Source organism: Liolophura sinensis, chromosome 6 (genome assembly GCF_032854445.1).
Source record: "Liolophura sinensis isolate JHLJ2023 chromosome 6, CUHK_Ljap_v2, whole genome shotgun sequence".
In the NCBI taxonomy this organism is placed as follows: Eukaryota; Metazoa; Mollusca; class Polyplacophora; order Chitonida; family Chitonidae; genus Liolophura; species Liolophura sinensis.
The window spans coordinates 7,839,486-7,865,188 of NC_088300.1; the positions used below are offsets into that span (position 1 = coordinate 7,839,486).

The following is a 25,703-nucleotide window of genomic DNA, read 5'->3' on the forward strand; positions in this document are numbered from 1 at the left end:
TATATGCACTACACTAGCTAATCACATGTCGTCTTATGCTCGAGGTAAAAATTCCGCCTACGTCGTATTGATGTTTATTTCAGCATGCACTGGAGGTGCCGCCAACAGTGGCATAGGCCCTGCGGTCGAGGAATTGAACATGCAGCATAAGTGTATACTATTTCCCTGTCGTATATCCCCTAAATATTCTTAACATTTTATGCCTATTTTCTGGTTCACGGAAGCTAAAATCCGTGGGTAACTGGGAGAGACCAGGTGTGGCTTCACTATGGACTGTGGCTGGAGTGGGGACGCTGCCCCGGGGATCTATACAAAGAGCATGGCTTAACCGCCTTAAATCAGCCATGGTAACATCTGTCGCCCGACGGAGAACTACTTTTTAGCGTATGGATAAGTAGTGCTAAAGTATCTGACGTCACATATGTGGCCGCGCTACATGAGATTTGGTGCCTAGACGCGGATTGGTACACTGCGGGTGTCAGGTTGAAGAATGTGCTATTTTTTTTCCCAAGCAGAAATGATGGCTGTCTGATTGGTTTAAATAAACAAATTTATTGATACCGTTTATGACTCCGTGGATTAATTATTCTGTCTGCAACTTCACCCACAACACACACTACCCTCTTTAACACCTTATACAATGGACATATTTATTATTTATGTCAAATGTTCTGTATATCACCCATGTCATGAGAGGAACCGACACACGTCTTTCTTTGATTACTTCACCACATATATTGGTTTATCAGATCAATATGGCTTAAAAATTTAATTACAATACTTTTTAAAATCAAGGCTTTTTTATAGGCAAACAACCCATGTGACCCAACAGAGCATTTCAAGAGGTTCAATTTGATACCCTGGATGCCATGGGTGTTCGATGACCATCACTTGTGTGTGTGATAAAGTGAAAACCGACAGTTACCGAAGGACGGATGACGTCACATGAAAGAGGAGGAAGACAGTGTTAGGCCGGAGGAATGGCGACTCCATGATCTGTCGTTGGGGGGGTGAACGGATCGTACGAAGACACTGGTCTACCTTCCACAATCGCATGGGAGTACTTTATTCAACTGTCTAAGACTGTCCTCAAGACAATCGACACAAAAACCGAGCATGGCGGCGAACATGTACCGAGTCGGAGGTAAGTAATTTTTGTGTGGTTTTTGAGCGTGAGAGCATGGACGGTCCCTCTGAACCACCGCCCCAGGATACGGGGGATCCGTCTCAGATTTGGTTTTATTGTTCAGAAGAAATATTCCTTATGGAAGAAACGATGTCTTTTTTATATTAGAAGTATTTAGGCTCAGTGAACCTAGAGAAATAGATCAGTATTTTATCGTAAAAACTTTCCGAATTAATGTCTTCTGGACGGGGGGACCGTAGTGTGTGAGGTGTGATCAGGTCGCGATGAATTCACATTTTTCACATAACTAATCCAAGATATGGGACGATTCTATAGTATTGTGGGTTAGAAATGATCAGATTTATGAGTTTGTGAGTTTTGAGAAGTATGTAAGGCGATTTTCGCTCCCTGAGAGTTAGTTACGATTTTGGAACTACTTTTTGTTGGTGCCTGTGCGGTGGACTGCGTCTGTACATTTCACACAAAGACCTTTTTTGTTGTTCTTTCCCCAGACTATGTATACTTCGAAACATCGTCAACAACTCCATTTCAAATTCGTCGAATCGAGGAGCTCAATAAGGTATGTTAAATAAAGTCTCTTGCATGTAATCCATTTTTGGTTGACAAATTTTTAGGGGTAAATTTGATGACCCCGTGAGATCGAAGACCCGCTCGGGTGTACATTTCAAGTATATTGTTAATGTTATTCTAATGACGGCCCGTCTGTATCAGAAGTTTTATTATCGAATTTACTCCACAGACTCCGAGTGGAAATGTCGAAGCAAAAGTTATGTGTTTCTACAGACGGAGGGACATTTCAAGTTCACTGATAATGTTGGCTGACCGACATCAACGTGAGTATGCGCTTTAATTTCATACGCTGTGGTCCTGTCCTTGGAGGGGTGCGTATACAAAGGTGCGATTCCAACTCCATGCATCTAAAATGGCGTCTTGATTGGTGTTTGAAGAGTGGCTGACATGTTGGCTTACGACCCACTCAAGCCGTATCTCAAAATGAAAAAAGTACATCGAAAAGTCACTTGAAAGGCAAAATTGCAGGAAAATAAAAGTTGTCTGCTAGAGATGAAAATAGTCCGGCAATGTAAGGCTTGAGTTGATTGGAGGAAGAGTAGTTCATTCACGTAGCCTGTGTGTGTTACAACCATAGTAAAAGCCATGTGCTTCTATAGTAGAGGCTTTCTGAAGTTGTAAACACGCTCATTCTCCCCTTCACATAATCGGAAATAAACACAGACTCTTGTAATATATTTCCACCATAGTAACAGTTTAAGGAGAAACCAAAATACACTCGTGCGATAGTGTTACTCATGTTCTCAATATGTGCAGTTTGTCAGTTTTTTGGGTATTTCATGTTTTCAACACTGTTTTGTTTTAATAAATATTCTAATTTTGATCCCTGTTATTCTGACCTTACGGGTTGTAATACTTTAACACTAAGGTGTTAATATGACAGATGCTTTCTTCTGCCTTTTGTCTTAGATGTTGTATCAGCAGGTAAATATGGATGTGCACATATATATATATATATATATGTAAGTAAAATTTAAATTTTATGAGTTCATTAAATGCTATATATGTGATGATCGTAAATCTAAACTCCTGGCGGACTCCAAGGTTACATGCCTTGTCTGTGTGTCCTTGGCTTTGTGGACTTATAGCTCAGATTCCAAAAATATAGGTACACCTCCAGAAAATGGGTAATTTGTGGACATTCTCTCACTTCACAAAGAGATTGTGATTTTCTTCGTTTATGCTACCAACATTGCAAACTTGAAATGGTTATGAAAAAATAGCAATTTTAACTATCTTCTTGAATTTTTTTACTGTTTATTTTTTTTTTTGGTTATTTTTTTTCCAAATGTTATATTTATTTTTTTCTGATCTTGTACATATATAGCCTACATATATATGCATAAACAACAATTCTGAGACACTGTTCATGTATAAGCTTACATTGCTGTGCACATACATGTATGGTTTTCAGTTTATGCACACATAGTTGATGTCTTTCCACATGATAACATTGTATTATCTCCATTCATTATCATTTATTTTCTGGAGATTACAAACATTCCAACATAGAAAAAACGCACGTCTGCATATTAGTTACTTTCTGCTTGACAATTTTTAACTTGACTTGTGATTTATACAATGTGGGGTTTAGTGAGGTTGTGTGTAGGGTGGCTAATTTGCTGATATTTTACTCTTTAAAATGTGTGTTCTCTTCAGTACTTTTTTTGTATGCCCTGCAATACTTGGAATAGTCCCATTTCTCTTTCCTGTTCATACATACATGTACTTTTTTACTTGGTAAATAAGTTACTGATTCCTTCAAGACAGTGAGCTATTTAAAATTGATGTAATCATTTCTATGATTTATGTTGAGTTTTGTACTAAAACCACACCCATGTTTTATCCACATTGTGTTGGTTGAATGTTGAAAAAGCTCACAGCTAAAACCCCGGATTGTTTTAAAGATCTAGTACCTGAAGAAAAAGGCTTTCGTTAGTGACAAATGTTTGCATTTTGGACAGCTGTGTGCTCATACATGTATATTCAGTGAATCCAGTGCATTTATGGATAGATCTCAAGAATCTAAGCCAATAACACAATATCACACCTCTCCTAAATTTGTTTTTGAATAGAACTGTTTGGTACTGCTATATCATGACATTGTTGCCCCTACATGATGAAAGTGGTAGCATGCTGTGATTATCAGGCTCATGACCAATAGGGTCACCAGTTCAATTCCAGCTCTTGCTGCTTGGGCTGCAGTTTTGTGAGCTGGGCACTCAGGTTTTTTGCACCCATAAACCTGACAGCAACATAGAAGTTCAATATTCTTGAGTATGGTAATAAACACCAATCAAATAGCTAAATATATTCTGACTGTGTGATTCTAGTTCTGGCTAAGAAAGTTATAAAGAATGCAGTTTTCACCTCTACTTTGGCATCTTTACCTATTGTCATCAAACTACAGATCTGTATGTTTATCGATGCAGAGAGATTTTGCAAACAAATTCAGATCTGATTGATTTAGAATTTTTGATTATCCCCAATGTTTTGATTATTCCAGCTTCATAATTCACACAAAATATGTTTAGGCTTTTGTATGAAATAAACAAGCCATGTTGCTAGTTTTATGTTACCTTTGGTTAGTCTTGATTTCATTACTACTAACACCTATAAGTTTACATATATATGCATCTAGTACAAGGGTTTTGTATTTCAAATGACTGTGAAATTAACAGTGTACTAAAATGCCAGGAATAGTTCTCCATCAAGCACACTGGTTATACGCAGCTGTATGAAGGACATGTATTTCATGGTGTCTAAATTGTAAACAAAGTTTGTTGGATGTTACATGTACCGGCATGTTCGAAATTGGTTCTCATCAGTAGTTGTTGTGTTATAAGTGTCAAAACTATAGCCAACCGTTTGATTCAGCTTTGGGACATGCTTTTATATCTATTTCACGCTATTAGTATCAAGTCTGTTGCCGACATGTGCCTGTAATAAAGGGAGCTTGGTTTAGAAATATGCAGTAGATTTCATGTTAGCTTGTTCATAGGAACCCATTAAGCTTTGTGTTGAATTTGAGGTTTGAGGTTTTTTTTTTTTTTTTTTTTTTGCTTTTGAAAGGGGGAGTTTAATGATGGTTTACGATGATGTCATGTATGCAAATGCTAGGGCTAATTTTGTAACAAGACAGCTAGGGATAATCGATTCATTCTTACATGTAGTATGGTATGAAGCAACAGTGCCATAAATAATCTTGATTAGATCATGTCAAAAATCATTTACTTTTGGCATCATGTAGTTTGTGTAACATGACTAAAAAGAGCATAGAAGTACTGAAATCAAAATGAAATAGTTTTCGACGCTATTCAATATATTTTGATTTACCATGGAAGGTAAAAATTCAAAGCATAAGTCAAGAACTTAATGCCAATATGGTGAGGATAAAGGTATAGTTGAAAGATACTTAGTAAATGTCACATTTTTTAAAAATTCTTTTGTTATGGAATAATTATAGGGCAAGCGATCTTTATGACAATGGGACAAAAGAAAAAGATGAGTTTTGTTCTCTTACCAGCTGATGTTATTCCTTAAGGATCTAAGGCCCTAGCACACGCTGCTTTAGAAACTGAAATCAGTGAAGCTTTGAAGGCTACCCTTCTCTGTGGGCTAAAGTAATACGTAGATGTATCTCCTGTGACCTTACAGCTGTCAGGAGCAATGTAAAGAAATCCTATTAAATGTTATTGTATATTAGCTGTATGGTGTGTCTTCTAACCCCAAGTGTGTTGTACAATGTATCACATCAACAAATGTGCAGAATATGCTCCATGGGATACAGGTTTATTGTTCTTAAAAAATACTCCCCTGTTTATATTAACATGTCATTCTTCGTCAACATAGAAAGGTTTTACATTTCTCTTTCTAATCCTCTAATCTGGCACGCTATACCAAGTGAGTTAAAGCAGTCAGTTTATATGGATGAGGTTAACTGTTGTTGTACATTGTGCGTGTAAAACTTGTATCAAAACTTCAGAAGGTGTATTTGCAGCCTCCTTGTTTTGGACTTTTCCCTCCCAGTAAACATATAATCAGTTTTGTTGGTTATTCTATCTTGAATTCTGTTCAACTCTCACATGTATTGTTCATGGGTCTTGTTTGACCAGACCCCTTTGTGAAGTCTTGACCATCATACCTGGCCACATGCTTGAGAAACCTCTTTCACCTGTTAAATCTGAATTGCTTCAATCAGGAATTACTGCTAGATTTTTAAAAGCACTCTGTGATATTGGTGAAGTACTAAGGGATCAGAATTGAAATACTCACCTCACAGCAATGCCCCCATCGAACCGTACATAAATTCAGGGCCAGACTAAACTGAAGTTTCACAATTTTAAAAAAACTTTAGATATTTACCATGTAGTGTCATTAGGAAATTACAGCGGTTTTCTATATCTTTACAAATGTAGGTGTTCGTACATATTATGTGTGTATATTTATCTCATCTGGTATACTTGTATATGCCTTTAAATACAAGACAAATACATGTACTTTCAAAAACAGATGCATTTGTTGCATGTTTACTTAAAGCTTATTCTATTATTCTGATGTACTGGGTTCACAGAATGAAAGGAACAGTGACACTGTAGAGCAATAGTTTAGCAATAGTTTACGATTAGGGTGCAGAGGCTGTTACGGTTTAGTGGCTCAGTTTAGCATGTGTCAAGGTTAGCAGATTAGTGGCTATCTTCAAAAAGTTTCATCTCCATGGATATCCTGCATTACATCCTGACCTAGGATATTAACTAGCATTTGGAAATTAGGAAATGTAATGGTTTTGTGTGTTCAGAATGCAGTGGAAGGAATGACCTGTGTATTTAAGCAGTGCTGCCCTGTGAAAAAGCCACAAAATTTGTTGACACGACCGGTTTAATTTGCACCATTGTTATGAGTGTAAAAAAAAAAGCTAGCTCTGACTATTTATATTTGCACATTACAGAACAAACTGAATGACTGGGCAGAAAAAGTGCATCCATCTGCAGAACTGTGCAGCCAACCTCAACACGATTGCAGCTCACTTGATGTGAGAAGTGTTTAGTATTGACCTCCCTCTCTGATCAGGTTGTCACGAGGATGTATGATCTGGCGTATTGATTAGGGTCCTGCTTCGTTAGCACATTTACCAAGGCAGAACTGGGCCCCTGCTGCATCACACACACACACATCCACACACGCGGGAGGGGGACATAAAAACATGTGTGCCATTGCTGGATGTGGCTGCACATACAGCATCATGATCCAACTGTGCCAGGTTTATCTGCAGAAGGCTGCTAAAGTAGGTCATGCGCTGCAGTCTTTGGTCCAGCTAGGGTAAACCTTGTGTGAGGGGGGCCATGTACATATACATTGTGGCAAGGGAACATAGGTGTTCATGTGTGCTGCCAGGGTCAGTCTACAGACTGAGGGGCTGAGTAGGCCTTCTGCCTGAGCATTTGTCCCGGGGACACCCTGCCCCACCCCACCCCACCACCACTACTACTAACACAGGCCACAACTTCTCACACTGCCACTGTGACTCATTTTTAGTTGATTTTCACCAATTTCACAGCAGTGCCTCCAGCAACATGCTAATTATCCATGCAAGACCTAATATATTCTGGCCCGCTGGAACTACTTTCATCCAAAGCAGGAATACACAAAATAACAAATGTGCTCAGGCCAGAGGTTAAAAATAGAATATTGACTGATAAAGTCTATTGGCTGGTGGCTAGATCAGAGTGGGGCAGTTACTGGAGATCCTACAAGAGGATTACCCTAACCCTTACAATTGACCAAAACTCAATGTCTCTAATTACATGTTCATCTATGTACACCCTCTGTTGAATATGTAATTGTACTTTATCCTGTTAAATGTGGTTTTAAAAATATAAACGACACCTGTCAGTGCATGTACATGTATATATGTAAATGGAGTGTTGAGTACTAATCAGTGGTATGCACGTGCATACCTTAATCAACCTTACTGTGAGAATGCTCACATATTCACTCATGTATTTTGTTCACCTGACAGAAATTGTTTAATTAGAGTGTATTAGTCAAGCACTTTGTGTAGTTGTACTAATGAGGTTTTGTGGTTTGAAGTCTTTGTTTAAATCAGCTTAAATTGCCATAAACATTAGGACATGTATGGTCTCAATACATCAATCTTTTTCTCAAGTCCACAAACTCCTGAACATTTCTAGGAACTGGAGAATTTTAAGGCATAAATATGTTGAGTGGCATTGACCATGAAATTAAATCAATTAAGGAACAGATAAATGTTGACATCTCATGGTTTTCATGGTAAATAGTATTTATAGAAGGTAGAGGTCTTTAAAAGGACATAACAAGTTGCCATAACAACTTAACAGATCAAGCTTGAGATTTGAACCCAGATTACACGTACTTTAAAGTTTCGATATTACCAGCTTTCAGGCCTTTTTTTTTTCAATACAGTTTTGTATATTAGTTACAGATCAAGTTTTGGACTTCTACGTACAGTATTAACAAAGTGATGGCTAGTTTGGAGTTTTCCTGATTTTTGTTCGATATGGTTCATTGTATTGAATTAAAACTCAGTACATAGCTTCACCATGACAAGTTACAGATACAAATTTCCATCAAAATTGTGGCCTTTTTGTATTTTGTTGTGGACATTGACATAAGGTAGCTTTTATTCTGATGACTCAAACCAGTAGGGAACATATTCCTTTTGCAATACTAGAATTATTTCTAAATTATGTGCTGATGCCATGACACAAGAAGAAAAGTTGACCAATTCATGCAATTCCATTTTATCATCAAAAGATTACCTGTATATTTAGTTGCTCTGGCTTAAGCTAAGGTTTTGTTCTTGTTTTGTGAATACACCAGTCGCAGTTTGCTACAAATCTAAGGTTACATTAGAAATTAAGGCTACATGGACAAAGGATTTGGAAATATCATGAAAGTTGGAACATATATATATATATATACCTATTGTTGTTTAAGACTTGATTTGCATGAATCTGTTATGTTTAGTACAAACTGGAACAGGTTCTGCCTTTTTTCCTTTCATCATAATGCTGACTGCCATTGTACAAGTGAAATATATTAGTGTTAAACACCGAAGTAATTAATAAATAACTAAAACTGATTGTGTGTGTTAAGATGTTCGTAGCATTTAATAAGGAGGATTGAAGTACCAGTACTTAAATTGCATTGGGAAACGTATCCCATGGTTACCTTTTCCTTGTAATGTGTGAAGTGCCAAGGGGAATATGTATATGTACCTGTCTGTTCTGTCTTTGTTGTCTGCCCATGTTAAAGGTCAAAGCTAACTTTCAGGAAGGCTTTGAATATCAGCCACGTATATACGTGTAGCTATGCCTATAAAAACTTGCCTAAACACAATTACTTGCCTGTGCACAAATACTTTCTGGAAAAAAAAGTTAAAATATGGTTGATTTACAGTTTTGTGATAGTGAACGCATTCTAAGTCTGTGAAACCTGCATGTAGTGTAAATTTCAAAAGTTTTACTGTCACAGGGATATCGCTGAAATATTGCTAATACTGATTTGTCATTCATTAATTCAGTTAAAAGCCAACTGACCAATAATGACTGATGGAGTTGAAAACGTGCAAATGGATCTAAACTTCTGTAGAACAGTTGTGTATTTAGTGAAATTTATTTAGGTAAATTAAGCTTGGATTTGGAACTGGGGAGGCATTCGTGTTAAACTTGCAGTCATATTAAATAATATAATATTTAACATTTTCGTATGAAATATTTGGACTATGTTTGAGGTTCAAATTATGTACAAAGTGTATAACTGTGATTTTCTGAATTTTTATGGTTTTCAAGACAATATGTTGCTGAACTGTGTTTTTTTTTCCTTATTTTTGTGTTTGTGTTGTTTATTTGACAGTGGAAGATGAGGGTGATGAAGAGAAAGAAAGTGATTCATCAGACAAACAGAAGCACCAGTTAAAACACAGGGAGCTGTTCTTGTCACGGCAGGTGGAAACTCTGCCTGCCACACACATACGGGGCAAGTGTGTGGTCACCTTACTCAACGAGACAGAGTCCTACATGTCCTACCTGAACAAGGATGTAAGTAGCCATACCTCAACCTGTGGCAGTGTTGGGGAAATAAAATATATGGCCATGAAAGAAAAGTTGTGGTGGACGTAGTGTTTTAAATGATGAACTGGTACACTTTACCTTGTCATGCCTAATAGCACCATTTCCATAATCTTCACAGCCCCATTCTTGAGGATTATCAATTTCGAAATGTGTTTGATTTGTCAGTTATGAGCATTGAATATCAGGTCTTCCTTTATTTAATTTATTTTATAGTTGCAGAGGTGTATTACTTTATCAGGCTAGTTATAAGTTTTCCATCTTGAAAAAATATTGATATGCCATTCCAAAAAAAATACTTTTTTGACAGACTGACCATTCTTTTGCAGGACACATTTTTCTACTCATTAGTGTATGATCCTCAGCAAAAGACACTACTGGCAGATAAAGGGGAGATAAGAGTGGGGTCCAAATTTCAGGCAGAGATCATACCCCTGTTAAAAGAAGGTAGGCAACAGTAGTCTGTAGGATAAACTCTAAACTATAAGGGTTGACACGGCTCTGCATTTTTGAAAATCATTTGTGGCAGTAAAATCTGTAGTGTATAATCATTGAGTCTTGCATGAGGTGTGTTCATGAATTTTACCATTAATAGGTTGGTGTTGGAAATGTTATGAGCTGTGTACCTGTACTTTCCCATTAATAGGGTGGTGTTGGAAATGTTATGAGCTGTGTACCTGTACTTTCCCATTAATAGGTTGGTGTTGGAAATATTATGAGCTGTGTACCTGTACTTTCCCATTAATAGGTTGGTGTTGGAAATATTATAAGCTATGTACCTGTACTTTCCCATTAATGGGTTGGTGTTGGAAATGTTATGAGCTGTGTACCTGTACTTTCCCATTAATAGGTTGGTGTTGGAAATGTTATGAGCTGTGTACCTGTACTTTCCCATTAATAGGTTGGTGTTGGAAATATTATAAGCTATGTACCTGTACTTTCCCATTAATAGGTTGGTGTTGGAAATGTTATGGGCTGTGTTCATGTACTTTCCCATTAATAGGTTGGTGTTGGAAATGTCATGAGCTATGTACCTATACTTTCCCATTAATAGGGTGGTGTTGGAAATGTTATGAGCTGTGTTCATGTACTTTCCCATTAATAGGTTGATGTTGGAAATATTATGAGCTATGTACCTGTACTTTCCCATTAATGGGTTGGTGTTGGAAATGTTATGAGCTATGTACCTGTACCTTCCCATTAATAGGGTGGTGTTGGAAATGTTAGGAGCTGTGTTCATGTACTTTCCCATGAATGGGTTGGTGTTAGAAATGTTATGACCTATGTACCTGTACTTTCCCATTAATGGGTTGGTGTTGGAAATGTTATGAGCTGTGTACATTTGCATTTCCTTAATGCAAAAGCAGTATGTGAGTACTGATGCTTTCCTACATGTATTTGTATGTCCATCATCCTGATACTAAAGTTAAACAGAATTACGCGTACATTGTATTTTGATTTAGCAATGAAAGTCTTAACATTTAAGAATTGTTTCAGTATGCTTACATGCAAAGCAAATGGTTTTTACACTGTCTTTTATCTGGCAGTGTCCTTGTTCACAGTTTTAGTATCAATAAAAGCTGACATTGTGTTTATGTCTATCAGATGAGGAGGATACAAGGAAATCCGAGGATCTGGAGGAATTAGTGTGGACTCCAGAAAACAATTTGTCTGACAGAGAGATTGATCAATTCCTTATACTGGCCAGGTAATATACAACGGACTACTTTCTGGGAGGAGTACTGTGAAAACTTTGATGCAAACCCAAGGTTTAGAACTGGGAAAAAATTGATGTAAACCTGAGGTTAGGTATTGGGAAAACATTGATGTAAACCCAAGAATTAGTATTAGGAAAACATTGATGTAAACCCAAGGGTTAATATTGGAAAAAACTTTTATGTAAACCCATACATGGTTTAGTACTGGGAAGACATTGATGTAAACCCAAGATTTTGTATTGGGAAAACTTTCATGTAAACCCATGGTTTAGTATTGTGAACTGTCTTGTTTATCCTGAATTGCATTTGTTTATGTAGGTCTGTGGGTACATTTGCAAGGGCCCTGGATTGTACAAGTACAGTAAGACAACCTAGTCTTCATATGAGTGCTGCTGCAGCTTCCAGAGATGTCACACTGGTAAGATTCTGCTGCCTTCCCAGACACCTGTCTTGTGTGCTCCCAGATTGTCACTAGTTACATTGGAGTCGTATATCTGGCATTCACTCAAGTAATTTGAATCAACATAGGATTTACTGGTAGAGTGTGTTCACCAATTCAAAACACATCAGTAACAAAGATGTCACTGTAAACTTCATGTCAGACTTCTTGACTTCAGTGTTATAGTTACTTCCAATGTGATCAGAGGTCAAAATAAATAGCCTGTCCTCGTTTGTTATTTTACAATATGATATAATAAGCGTGTGTTTTTTGTTTTAATTCTCCCACACCACAGCATACTGAATTATATTCTCATTTCAGTTTCATGCAAAAGATGTATTACACAGAAGTGGTTATGATGTGGCAAAGGCTGTAACTGCACTAGTTCCCTCTGGTGGGCCAGTTTTATGTCGCGATGAAATGGAAGAATGGTCAGCATCAGAGGCTAATCTCTTTGAAGAGGCATTAGACAAATATGGGAAGGACTTTGCCGATATACGACAAGATTTTGTAAGTTGTCCCACACTTTCTAATGGATGTTGGCTAGCCACTGATGTTATTTCATTTTTGGGATCCATTTTGACCATTACACAGTAAATAATACATTGACGCTCCTTACTATCCTGACAATTAATATAATTCCCACAAATCTGTTTGACATCTGTACCATTTTGACCTTTACACAGTAAATAATACATTGGCGCTTCTTACTATCTTGACTATTAATATAGTTCCCAGAAATCTGTTTGACATCTGTACCATTTTGACCTTTACACAGTAAATAATATGTTGACGCTCCTTACTATCCTGACTATTAATATAGTTCCCAGAAATCTGTTTGACATCTGTACCATTTTGACCTTTACACAGTAAATAATACATTGACTCTCCTTACTATCCTGACTATTAATATAGCTCCCACAAATCTGTTTGACATCTGTACCATTTTGACCTTTACACAGTAAATAATACATTTACGCTTCTTACTATCTTGACTATGAATATAGTTCCCACAAATCTGTTTGACATCTATACCATTTTGACCTTTACACAGTAAATAATACATTGACGCTCCTTACTATCCTGACTCTTAAGATAGTTCCCAGAAATCTGTTTGACATCTGTACCATTTTGACCTTTACACAGTAAATAGTACATTGACGCTCCCTACTATCCTGACTCTTAAGATAGTTCCCAGAAATCTGTTTGACATCTGTACCATTTTGACCTTTACACAGTAAATAATACATTTACGCTCCTTACTAACCTGACTCTTAGATAGTTTCCAGAAATCTGTTTGGCATCTGTACCATTTGACCTTTAGTCTGTATATTTATGAATATTTTTATGTTTAAGACTTATGTATTTCATGAGCTTATGTGTTTGTGTGTGTGCAGCTTCCCTGGAAGTCTCTGAAGAGCATTATAGAGTACTACTATATGTGGAAAACAACGGATAGATATGTACAACAGGTAAGATTGCCACATTCAGGGATAATGTTTCCACAATAGTGTGTTATGTTTTTTGTTTATTTATTGTGTATATCTTTGTTGGGTGAACTGTATTTCAGCATCGCAAATGAACTTCATGAATCGTATGCACATTTTTGCCACCTTTGATTTTCATGCAGTCATGTGACAAATGTGGATATACTGGAGTCGCAGAGGTCATATGTTGTCGTAGCTTTGGTGTGACTTGGCCTTTAGCAGCATGTGTTCAGAAGTACATTCTGTTAATGTCTTGTTCACAATGTGTAATTTGTGGAATTGAGTGTTAATCGATTTAAAAGGTAAAAATTCTATGAAGTAAAGTTTGTACTATTTTCTCTAAATGGGAAGAAGCATTAAGTCATGATGTTGACTGATGGGCGAAGTAATCAAGGGGAGACAACTCCCACAAGCGATAAATGAATAACTTGGTTTTATTTATTTTCTTATTTTATTTTGTATTTTACATGTATATAGTTGTAATATCTTTCTTTTTAAGAAACGAATAAAAGCAGCAGAGGCCGAGAGCAAATTGAAACAGGTGTACATTCCTAATTAGTAAGTATTTCAGTGTCTAACGTGTTATGTATCAGGTTCTGCTTCATAACCTTTCACATGAGTATTAATAGATAGTATGAGTTCTCTCAAAGTTGTTTCTTGTCTCAGAATATAGTCTTCCATAAATATTTCTGAATTTTTAGGAAAATGTTATGTTTTCAGGAAACTAATGTTAAAGCAAGAGTATTCTGGGTGTTAACGGCAACATGAAAGAACATTTTTTCATTCATTCAGCTTTATCCATTTTTTGAAAATATATGCACTGTAGATATGTTACAGTGTGTGTTGATGTTTTGCAGTAACAAACCGAATCCAGCAGCTATCAATGGAAAGGTGAATGGGGTGGATGGTCAGATGTCAGGAAGAGCCTGTGAAAGTTGTTATAGTAAGTACTCCATGAAGCAAGTTCAATACCAAAGCCATCATGTTTCAGAGAAAAGAGTAAATAGTCTAAGATTGTCCTCAAGTACACCAATAATCCTTTTTGCTCTAGATTATTCTAATCACAGGAACAAAATGTCTCGCCCCCCCAATGAGTGTACTTAAATGTGATGTAACATTTGGTTCCATACTTTACAACAGTTGATTATTGTTGGAGCATTTAGCTGTTTGAGATGTGTCAAGTGTTTTTTTGTATATTTCTTTTTTTTTCAGCCGCCAACTGTAATCAGTGGTACTCATGGGGCCCGACTCACATGCAATGCCGGCTCTGTGCCTCGTGTTGGCATTACTGGAAAAAGTATGGTGGTCTCAAAATGCCAACGAGGTTAGGTGGGTGTGAATGTGAGTTATCAAGTTTTATTTCTTCTTTTCCTCTTCACTTGTCACTGCGTGTCTGAACCACTGACACTCATGAGATCAGGTGAACATCAGCGGTTTGCAAGTTTTGTTTGTTGTTTCTATTTTCTTGTTCTGTTTACGTTATAAACAGTTTCAAATGTTTCACAAGTTCAGAAGTAACAATAACAAGTGCTTTCACTGTGGATTTCATGATTTACGTTCTAAATACACCCATGTCTGTGGAGGCAAATCCAGATTTGAGGTAGATCATCCCTCTACTCCCTGTATTTTGTGTGCCTACACTGGAGCCAGGATTCCGTTCTTCTGGTAGTCTTTGTTACAAATCAGTTGAATACTCTGTAATATGTGGTCTGTCTGTGGCCATCCTTTGGCAGTCAAAACCCGTGTTTGCGGATTCATCTGATGTAGCAGGTACACTGCTTATTAAAAATTCTTATTCAATTCATGAATTCACCGTGAAAAAAAATATTTGTTAGATTCAAATTGAAAACTCCTGTTAAACATTATAACTAATCTTTAACCACTAAAATTGGTTGATTTTCATATTTGTTCACATATTTTATGAAACAAATAGAAAATAGAGATTTCATGATGCCCAGGTTCAGACATAGTAAGCTAATTGCACTTAGAATGAACAGTGGTTTTTACCTGCTTCTGGAGTAAACCCATATCTTAAACTGTAAAATTCTGGATTTTGATACCAATTCATCTTTTTCAAAAAAAAAAAAAAAGTCCATACTGTACATGTGAGATTAATTAAAACTATCGAATTGGAGTTGTTAATGGTGTAGAAATAGACTATAAACACATCTGGATAAATGTTTATGTTTATGGGATGATATTTCTGTGTTTTGACAATAGATGGTGAACGACCTGCCCCGAATCAAAGACATGGTAAGCAGTTCTTTTATTTTCTCATCCTTTCCAAGTATCTTCAGTTCACATGAGCAATTTGCTGATATCACTGATTTGCATCATTGGGGGTAACTAAAATGGCTATCTCTTGAACGTGGCACATGAAAAACTAGTTAACAGATTGCTGAATATTGAGTAAAGCCACTGGTGTAAATATTTCATAAGAATATTGTGATGGTTGTTGGATAATTACTATCTCTGCTTTTTGTGATAGTCTTAATAGGATACCTGTGGCATGGCTGCAAAACGGTCTGAATATGTAAATAATATATCTTGGTGCACTGTTCCTATGTCTTACCTTTCAGAGAGAGTAGCTCAAATGGCAGCCATGAGAATGCAAAAATGTACAATTGGTGGATGTGGAAAGGTAGGTTTGTAGGTGTATTACTGTAAATGTAGTGCCGTAATTGTGATCTTCACCAGAGTCATGTTAAAGCTATTCTCTTCTAGGTTGCTGCTTTGATGTTTGTTTTTGTCAGTACTGCTTTGATGAAGATAAAGTAATCCCTTTAGCTTGACTTAAATCATTCTGGGGTGAGACAATTTATTTGTGAAATGAAATCTGATTTTCTGAAATTAAAGGGCTTGAATTCTTTTTGGGCAGGAGTTCAAGTTGAAGGCCCACCTAGCCCGTCACCTGGCCACAGCCCATGGATTGGCCATTCGGGCAAGCAGCCCAAGGCCAGTCATGAAAACACGCGCAGCCTTTTGTCTCATCACTACCCCTCTCACTCGAATCTCAAGAAGAATATGCAGGGATATCCTACGACCAAAACGTGCCGCCAGAACACCATTTGTGGCAGTGAATGTTGCAGCAATCAAACAAGAATGTAAGTTGAAATTTCTTTAGGGGAAATAGTCTGCACACTTATTTTTCAGACACATCTGTTATTATAAAAGGGTAAGATTTTTTCTTATTTTTTTGGAGAATAATGTCAAATTATGGTTACTTGACATGTTTTCATTTGATGTAAATTGTGTTATATTCCCACAGGTCAGTTACGTCTTACTCAACACAAAGAATATGTACCAAGTATCAAGCCAAAGAGCCCCGCTACTCTTGAGCCCATTGTGTCAAAGCTTGGCATTGATGTGGAACAGGAGAAACCACCCATGTTCTCCAGGCCAGACAGTGAGTCAACTGTCATTTATAGTTACACACAGTTTATAATCTCAGTAGCCAGCTATTCAACAGCGTATTTAGACATTATGTCAGTCTTACATCTTAATACCTGTCTTAGGCAAAACTAATGGCACTTAAATATATCCAGATTAAAGTTAGGTCTGGATTTACATGTTAGTGGTAATACACTTTTGAACAGCTGGTCCAGGATCTTTCTTGATGCTTTAATGCATGTGAACTTTTACTTGAAGATTACTTGTTTTTTATGTGTTTAAATTTGATTTTATGTACCATTAATTATAGTCCGTGAAAAGTGAACAAAGCACCTCATTAGAAGAAATAAAATTAGAATTTATGTAAAAATTTTCTAGAGCCACAATATGCAAGTTGTTGACATTGTACTTGGCACTGAAATTTTCCTTGTGGAGATTTGTATGAAGTAAACCTGCCCTGGTTTCAGAACATGGTGACTCCTCAAGTGTAGCATCCAAACTGAACGTTGGTCATCCGTCAATCATGAAGAGGAGAGGATATGAACAGAGTAATGGTGTCGATGGTGAGTTCAGATAACATTACAATCATCAGGTGAAATGCTTCCCGATAAATTTGATAACCTAGATTTATACTGGATTCGCAGTATACTGACTTGTTCACATTCCTGTCCTCCTACCTCCCCTCCGACCCCCCAAAATACTAATGAGGAACAGGAAGTTGTTGAGGACACGATGAAACATTGAAGTACAACAGTTTTGTATAAAATACACAAGGATTAATGAAATATTGTTTATGTATGTGCTGTTTGTAGTAAGGAGATTTCCAGTCACCCAAGTATCTTATATTTCCTAGGTCCAGCCGCAAAGCGTCCTAACCTAGGAGTGATTCGTCAGGCTGGAATGGTCAATAAGTCCACGCCACAACAGGTAAGCACATCTGTAATACAGATACAAATATTCTTCTGTAATTCATGTAAGTGGGGTGCGGGTTGTGGCAGAGTGTTCAAAGGGATTCTGAATCGGTGCCGATTGACTTGCAGTGAACATTATGATTCCTGGGTTGAACCCTGCAACCTTGAATGAATTTTCCATTCATAAAATTCAGCTGAGGTTAGGCATAGCCTGGACTTGCATATCTCTCACTCCAGCCAATCAGAATCGATTCTGTATTCCTTTATGGTGTCTGTCTTCCCACAACTAGGACATGGGGTGTTGTTTCAATCTCTGCCTTGAAAAGGGAAGTTTTATATATTCCCCAGGGGCATTGGTAACAGTAAGCACTTAGAGGTGGTTATGGATGTGTTTGTACAGTCTAACAAGACTGCTTGTTTCCCACTAATAAGGCACGCAGATCACACTTTGGAAAGGTTAGCATTGTAACTTGCCAAAGGCTGGTATTTTACCATGGGCACTCTGATTTCCTCACACCTGAAAAACCATCATGTAAGTGAAAAGTTCTGGAAAATGGCATTGAAAAATAATCAAATTAATAAACAAATTTATCTATCAGGAAGTATTACGTGAAACTATAATGGATTTTAGAGATCAGTAGAAAGGGCAAACTGTTGAAGAAATGGGCAGAATGAGTAACAGGTTTTTAGGAGAGGTTAGTAATTCTTAGAAAGGGCTATCCTCTGATGGAGTTGATTGAAAGAATTCCTCACAGATCACATTGACCAGTAAAAGTGTTTACCTTTGACCACTATATACCGTATGCTTACACCGCTATCGTCTGATGGAGGTGATTGAAAGAATTCCCCACAGATCACATTGACCAGTAAAAGTGTTTACCTTTGAGCACTATATACCGTATGTTTACACCGCTATCGTCTGATGGAGGTGATTGAAAGAATTCCCCACAGATCACATTGACCAGTAAAAGTGTTTACCTTTGACCACTATATACCATATGCTTACACCGCTATCGTCTGATGGAGTTGATCGAAAGAATTCCTCACAGATCACATTGACCTGGGAAAATGTTTACCTTTGACCATTATGTACCGTATGCTTACACCACTATCCTGTGATGGAGTTGATTGAAAGAATTCCTCACAGATCACATTGACCTGGGAAAATGTTTACCTTTGACCACTATATACCGTATGCTTACACCGCTATCGTCTGATGGAGTTGATCGAAAGAATTCCTCACAGATCACATTGACCAGTGAAAGTGTTTACCTTTGACCACTATATACCGTATGCTTACACCGCTATCGTCTGATGGAGTTGATTGAAAGAATTCCCCACAGATGACATTGACCAGTAAAAGTGTTTACCTTTGACCACTATATACCATATGCTTACACCGCTATCGTCTGATGGAGTTGATCGAAAGAATTCCTCACAGATCACATTGACCAGTGAAAGTGTTTATCTTTGACCACTACATATAATATGCTTACACCGCTATCCTCTGATGGAGTTGATTGAAAGAATTCCTCACAGATCACATTGACCAGTAAAAGTGTTTACCTTTGACCACTATATACCGTATGCTTACACCGCTATCGTCTGATGGAGGTGATTGAAAGAATTCCCCACAGATCACATTGACCAGTAAAAGTGTTTACCTTTGAGCACTATATACCGTATGTTTACACCGCTATCGTCTGATGGAGGTGATTGAAAGAATTCCCCACAGATGACATTGACCAGTAAAAGTGTTTACCTTTGACCACTATATACCGTATGTTTACACCGCTATCGTCTGATGGAGGTGATTGAAAGAATTCCCCACAGATCACATTGACCAGTAAAAGTGTTTACCTTTGACCACTATATACCATATGCTTACACCGCTATCGTCTGATGGAGTTGATCGAAAGAATTCCTCACAGATCACATTGACCTGGGAAAATGTTTACCTTTGACCATTATGTACCGTATGCTTACACCACTATCCTGTGATGGAGTTGATTGAAAGAATTCCTCACAGATCACATTGACCTGGGAAAATGTTTACCTTTGACCACTATATACCGTATGCTTACACCGCTATCGTCTGATGGAGTTGATCGAAAGAATTCCTCACAGATCACATTGACCAGTGAAAGTGTTTATCTTTGACCACTACATATAATATGCTTACACCGCTATCGTCTGATGGAGTTGATTGAAAGAATTCCCCACAGATGACATTGACCAGTAAAAGTGTTTACCTTTGACCACTATATACCATATGCTTACACCGCTATCGTCTGATGGAGTTGATCGAAAGAATTCCTCACAGATCACATTGACCAGTGAAAGTGTTTATCTTTGACCACTACATATAATATGCTTACACCGCTATCGTCTGATGGAGGTGATTGAAAGAATTCCCCACAGATCACATTGACCAGTAAAAGTGTTTACCTTTGAGCACTATATACCATATGCTTACACCGCTATCGTCTGATGGAGTGGATTGAAAGAATTCCCCACAGATCACATTGACCTGGGAAAATGTTTACCTTTGACCATTATATACCGTATGCTTACACCACTATCCTGTGATGGAGTTGATTGAAAGAATTCCTCACAGATCACATTGACCTGGGAAAATGTTTACCTTTGACCACTATATACCATATGCTTACACCGCTATCGTCTGATGGAGTGGATTGAAAGAATTCCCCACAGATCACATTGACCTGGGAAAATGTTTACCTTTGACCACTATATACCGTATGCTTACACCGCTATCGTCTGATGGAGGTGATTGAAAGAATTCCTCACAGATCACATTGACCTGGGAAAATGTTTACCTTTGACCATTATATACCGTATGCTTACACCACTATCCTGTGATGGAGTTGATTGAAAGAATTCCTCACAGATCACATTGACCTGGGAAAATGTTTACCTTTGACCATTATATACCGTATGCTTACACCACTATCCTGTGATGGAGTTGATTGAAAGAATTCCTCACAGATCACATTGACCTGGGAAAATGTTTACCTTTGACCATTATATACCGTATGCTTACACCACTATCCTGTGATGGAGTTGATTGAAAGAATTCCTCACAGATCACATTGACCTGGGAAAATGTTTACCTTTGACCATTATATACCGTATGCTTACACCACTATCCTGTGATGGAGTTGATTGAAAGAATTCCTCACAGATCACATTGGCCTGGGAAAATGTTTACCTTTGACCATTATATACCGTATGCTTACACCACTATCCTGTGATGGAGTTGATTGAAAGAATTCCTCACAGATCACATTGGCCTGGGAAAATGTTTACATTTGACCATTATATACCGTATGCTTACACCACTATCCTGTGATGGAGTTGATTGAAAGAATTCCCCACAGATCACATTGACCTGGGAAAATGTTTACCTTTGACCATTATATACCGTATGCTTACACCACTATCCTGTGATGGAGTTGATTGAAAGAATTCCTCACAGATCACATTGGCCTGGGAAAATGTTTACCTTTGACCATTATATACCGTATGCTTACACCATTATCCTGTGATGGAGTTGATTGAAAGAATTCCTCACAGATCACATTGGCCTGGGAAAATGTTTACATTTGACCATTATATACCGTATGCTTACACCACTATCCTGTGATGGAGTTGATTGAAAGAATTCCTCACAGATCACATTGACCAGTGAAAGTGTTTATCTTTGACCACTACATACCATATGCTTACACCGCTATCATCTGATGGAGTGGATTGAAAGAATTCCCCACAGATGACATTGACCAGTAAAAAGTGTTTACATTTGACCACTATATACCGTATGCTTACACCGCTTTCGTCTGATGGAGTTGATTGAAAGAATTCCTCACAGATCACATTGACCTGGGAAAATGTTTACCTTTGACCACTATATATGTTTACACCACTATCCTGTGATGGAGTTGATTGAAAGAATTCCTCACAGATCACACTGACCTGTGAAAATGTTTACCTTTGACCAATATATGTTTACGCCACTATCAAGTGATGGAGTTGATTGAAAGAATTCCCCATAGATCACACTGACCTGTGAAAATGTTTACCTTTGACCACTCTATATGATTACACTGCTATCCTCTCATAGTGTTGATTACACTGTTCACCTGCACTGATGACACCAGACTTGCCATATTCAGCACACTTGCTTGTATATAAGCTTTATATCACAGTGATCTGTTTGTGATGTGTTCACAGAGAAGCAGCGTGATCAATCACATGAATGGCCGTAACCGCGGCTCGAACCCCAAGTCACTCAAAATGCAGATGATCAGCTGGATAGATGCGCCGGATGATGTTTACTTTGTCTCAACTGATGCCACCAGGTGAGTGTGACCACCACTGCTAAAATAGCACGAGGTAATTGGCTTCTTTGCAATCTCAGATAAAGTCTCTTGCCCATAAGAAAGCGAAATTTAAATTGTGTAGGAAGAGGTTGCAGGAGGTTGTTGAACTGGTTCGGTGGCCTAATGATTTGAGAGTCTGCCTCAAAGTCTTGAGAACTGGGATCAAACCCAGGTCGGGTCGTACCAGATGCTTTAAAAATGAGGCAGAGGCACTTGTTGCTGCCTCGCTTGGCACATGGACTCGCCCTGCCACTAGAATACACCATATATGTACATGCACAGTTATATGTGCATACATATAGGAGGTTGTCTTCGACGGTTATCTGCCCTGATTTTCGTTCAGCACAGACGTGTTCAGTGTGTGTGTTGTTGTATTAGTCAGGGACATTAACATCTCAGTTTCTTTGTACCCATCAGTGTTACCATAGCACCTGGTGTTCTAAGGGGAACTGACAGCTGACTGAAGTACCACAAAACCATACAGGTGGTCAAAATTGTCTAGTCCTCAATATAAAGAAAGCAAACACTTCAGTTTATTTAGCAAAAAGAAAGAAAAAGAGGCATTAGTACTGAAAATGGAAAATGATTAAAGTGAAAGAAATAAAAAAATTAACAGCTTTACCATAAGGATTGTATAGAGAACTGGAGGGATGAAAACCCAAAGGAGCTCTTTGTGATGTATTTTTGCCCTAATATCTATGAATATTTGAATTCGGTGTCCCTGGTGCATATTGCACATGTATGGACAGTTTCTGAGACACTTTCCTTTCTATGTGATCAATTCTGGGCCCAGTTGTTCAAAACTGTATTAGCCGTTAATCCTGGGGTTAACTTTGGCCTGATCTAAATTGCTATTAGTTTTGTATTAGGCCAAGACTTAACTTTTAATATGCATTTGAACAACCGGCCTCTGAAGACTTCTAGCAGAGAAAAGCCACTCTTCAGTCTTGAAGCTGTTACCAACACCTACTTATGTGTATAAACTTGATTGTCACAGGAAACTACGAAAGCAAATGTCACAGCAAGAATTCCGGAGAGCTGCACGTAATCCATGGCGTGCACTCAAGATCCGCCCACCACCAGGTGCTGTCGCCGCTGCAGCTGCAGCAGTAGCGGCTGCAGCCGTGTCATCATCAGGAAACGGCAACCGTGAGGACATCGTTGTACTAGACTGAAACTGGCCGAGCAACTAGTCATCAGTCTTTTCACCTACATGGATATTCATCAAGAACTGTCCTAGCTATGGGGCTGTTTAAAAGCCTGTAGCTAATTGGCTACTGAACTGGGTAATCTCATTATAGCTAAGAGTCTGATTGGTCATTTGGCCGAGAGGCATTTATTGTCTGCCCAGTTGACTGAGATCACCCAATTTGGATCCACTCTTGTGTGTGTGTGTGTGTGTGTGTATATATATATACACATATATATATATACATACATACTATAGCCCACTGTATGCTGTTTGTTTTCACCTGCATCTGTGTACTCATCATACGAAACAAAATCAAATCATCAGATTGTTTTTAGAAATCTGGCTGTACAGAACACCATTGTTTCACGACTATTTACTAGGGCACTGTACAGATATATCATACTTTGTATTCACAGGTCATTTCGATACACATGATGTTGACATTATACAGCTTCTGCCTCTCATGGTGTGGTACCATCAGAAGTTATCATATTGTTAGGAATTTGTGGTTGAAGCCATAAAGTTGTGACATTTGAGAGCACCACTTGATGACCAGCTGGACACATCAGTTGGTTCTAAGTTTTGTACAAAGCAGCATTAATTTATTGTTGCAAACTGAGGAAATTCTGTGAATTTGAATGTCAAAATAGTGAACTTGAAAGTCACAAAAATGGTTACATGTCTTCAATCCTGATGGAAATTTGTTGACAGTTTCATGTATGTGTGAGGGAAACTGCTAATCAGTGCTTGAAGGTAAGCTTTGTGAAAGCTTCGTCAGGTCATCTGAAGCCACCTTTTGGGGACATTTCTCAAACGACCCCATAGCAACTCAGAATTCACATACTATGACATCGTCAATATGGCATGTATTTATTGGTTCATTGTGTATTTCTTTGAGAACAGCTGTCCTGGATAATGGTGTTTTGGGTCATTTTCTTTAGGTTGCTCAGTAGATCTGGTTTCCTGTTGAGCCAAGTTTGCTTAGCTGACTGCATTATGCCACATGGCTGTACACCTGGGGTTTCCTGGTGCTCTTTCAAATCAAAACTGGCCTCAAAGCTGAAATGAAGCAGCACTTGTAACAGTGATCATTATATAGTAAGAAATGGTAGCCAGACTAGAATTCACCACGAGTGTAAAGCACACATATGAAGCTAATCCTGTGACAAAGATGGCTGTAGAAATCAGGGTTGTTTTTAATGTATACTTTCCCACCTTAGTTATTATTGTTATATTGACAGCCATTCATCTGTATCAAAGTCAGTTATTTGTTTGGTTTCCTCATTTTTGTTCGAAGGGCATAAGCAATCAGGTCAGTTCATACTTGGTTCTTGGGTGTAAGCTACAGTCTTTTACACCATGGATTTGCATGTGCTATATACATTAACACTTCAGCTGTACGTGTATATGTGGCTGGTTGGAATGTTTATTACAGTGAGTTGTTGCATTTTTGTCCACAATTAACCATGAATGTGGTTTGTACAGAAATAAGCCTTCTCATATTTGACCAACCAATGCGCACAGATTTTTAAAGCGATAGTTTTGTGTTACGTTACATATGTAATATAAGCAGTGCGCCTGCATCCAGCCCTATGTTTGTGTGTATTTATTTGTGAAAGCGTCCAATGTTTAACCCCACCCTGACAGTTTACCCAGCATGCCCTTCTCTGTGTATCCAAACACTCTTTGGATGTTTTGTGACATCCACTAGTTGGCAGTATCAGTGCCTGGGGAATCATATGGAGAAACTGAACAGGTCTGTTCTCTGAGGCTTCTTAGTAATCACCCTGTACCTAAGTTGATAACAAAACTGAATCATTACAAATAAAGAGTCACAAAAGTTATGTGAAGATATGCCCTGGCAAGATCTCAATCTCAATTTTCTAATGTTGCAATCTTTGGCAGATGTCTTTGTTCAAACATTTTTAAGCATGTTTCAGAAGAATTTCATCATCACTGCGGTATTAAATAGAAGTGTGTTGGTTTTTTTTTTTTGGAGAGCACAAAAGTTCTTGTTATCACATCTAGGGCATGCTGTGGTTTAAATTTATTTCTGGTTGTTATGACTGAAGGTTTTTGGGGTGTTTTGTCTGCGTGACTGTATCTTCTGTTACATGTTACCTATTGAAGTCCAGTAAGCATTAGGAAATGTCCAGAGTATTTTGAGGTCAGCATTGATAATTGTACCCCTGATTTGAATATGTTTCAGAGTTTCCTATAGATATGTTTGCTTTGTGAAATAGCGCTCTGTTCAGGGGGTCATTAGGTTTATTATATAATAAATAATTAAGTGATTGTTAATTATGACCACATTGTCTTCCTGATGTGTCGAATG

General features: G+C 37.9%; 1 protein-coding gene across 2 annotated transcripts; it reads left to right on the forward strand.

The window, feature by feature from the left end:
- The first annotated feature begins 966 nt into the window (after positions 1-966).
- Positions 967-23,557, forward strand: LOC135467670 (metastasis-associated protein MTA3-like). 2 transcript variants are annotated; one of them, XM_064745468.1, is made up of 20 exons: positions 967-1,144; positions 1,639-1,706; positions 1,887-1,980; positions 9,614-9,798; positions 10,158-10,275; positions 11,434-11,536; positions 11,865-11,964; positions 12,307-12,495; positions 13,383-13,457; positions 13,972-14,030; positions 14,330-14,415; positions 14,685-14,813; positions 15,693-15,725; positions 16,052-16,113; positions 16,351-16,576; positions 16,741-16,878; positions 17,330-17,425; positions 17,716-17,789; positions 22,028-22,155; positions 23,174-23,557. In XM_064745468.1, exons 1-20 carry the CDS (start codon positions 1,117-1,119, stop codon positions 23,349-23,351), a joined length of 2,169 nt encoding a protein of 722 aa, XP_064601538.1. In that variant the 5' UTR covers positions 967-1,116; the 3' UTR covers positions 23,352-23,557. The 2 variants fall into 2 exon arrangements, with proteins under 2 accessions (XP_064601538.1, XP_064601539.1); XM_064745469.1 differs by having other exon boundaries at positions 14,685-14,801.
- Positions 23,558-25,703: the final 2,146 nt, after the last annotated feature.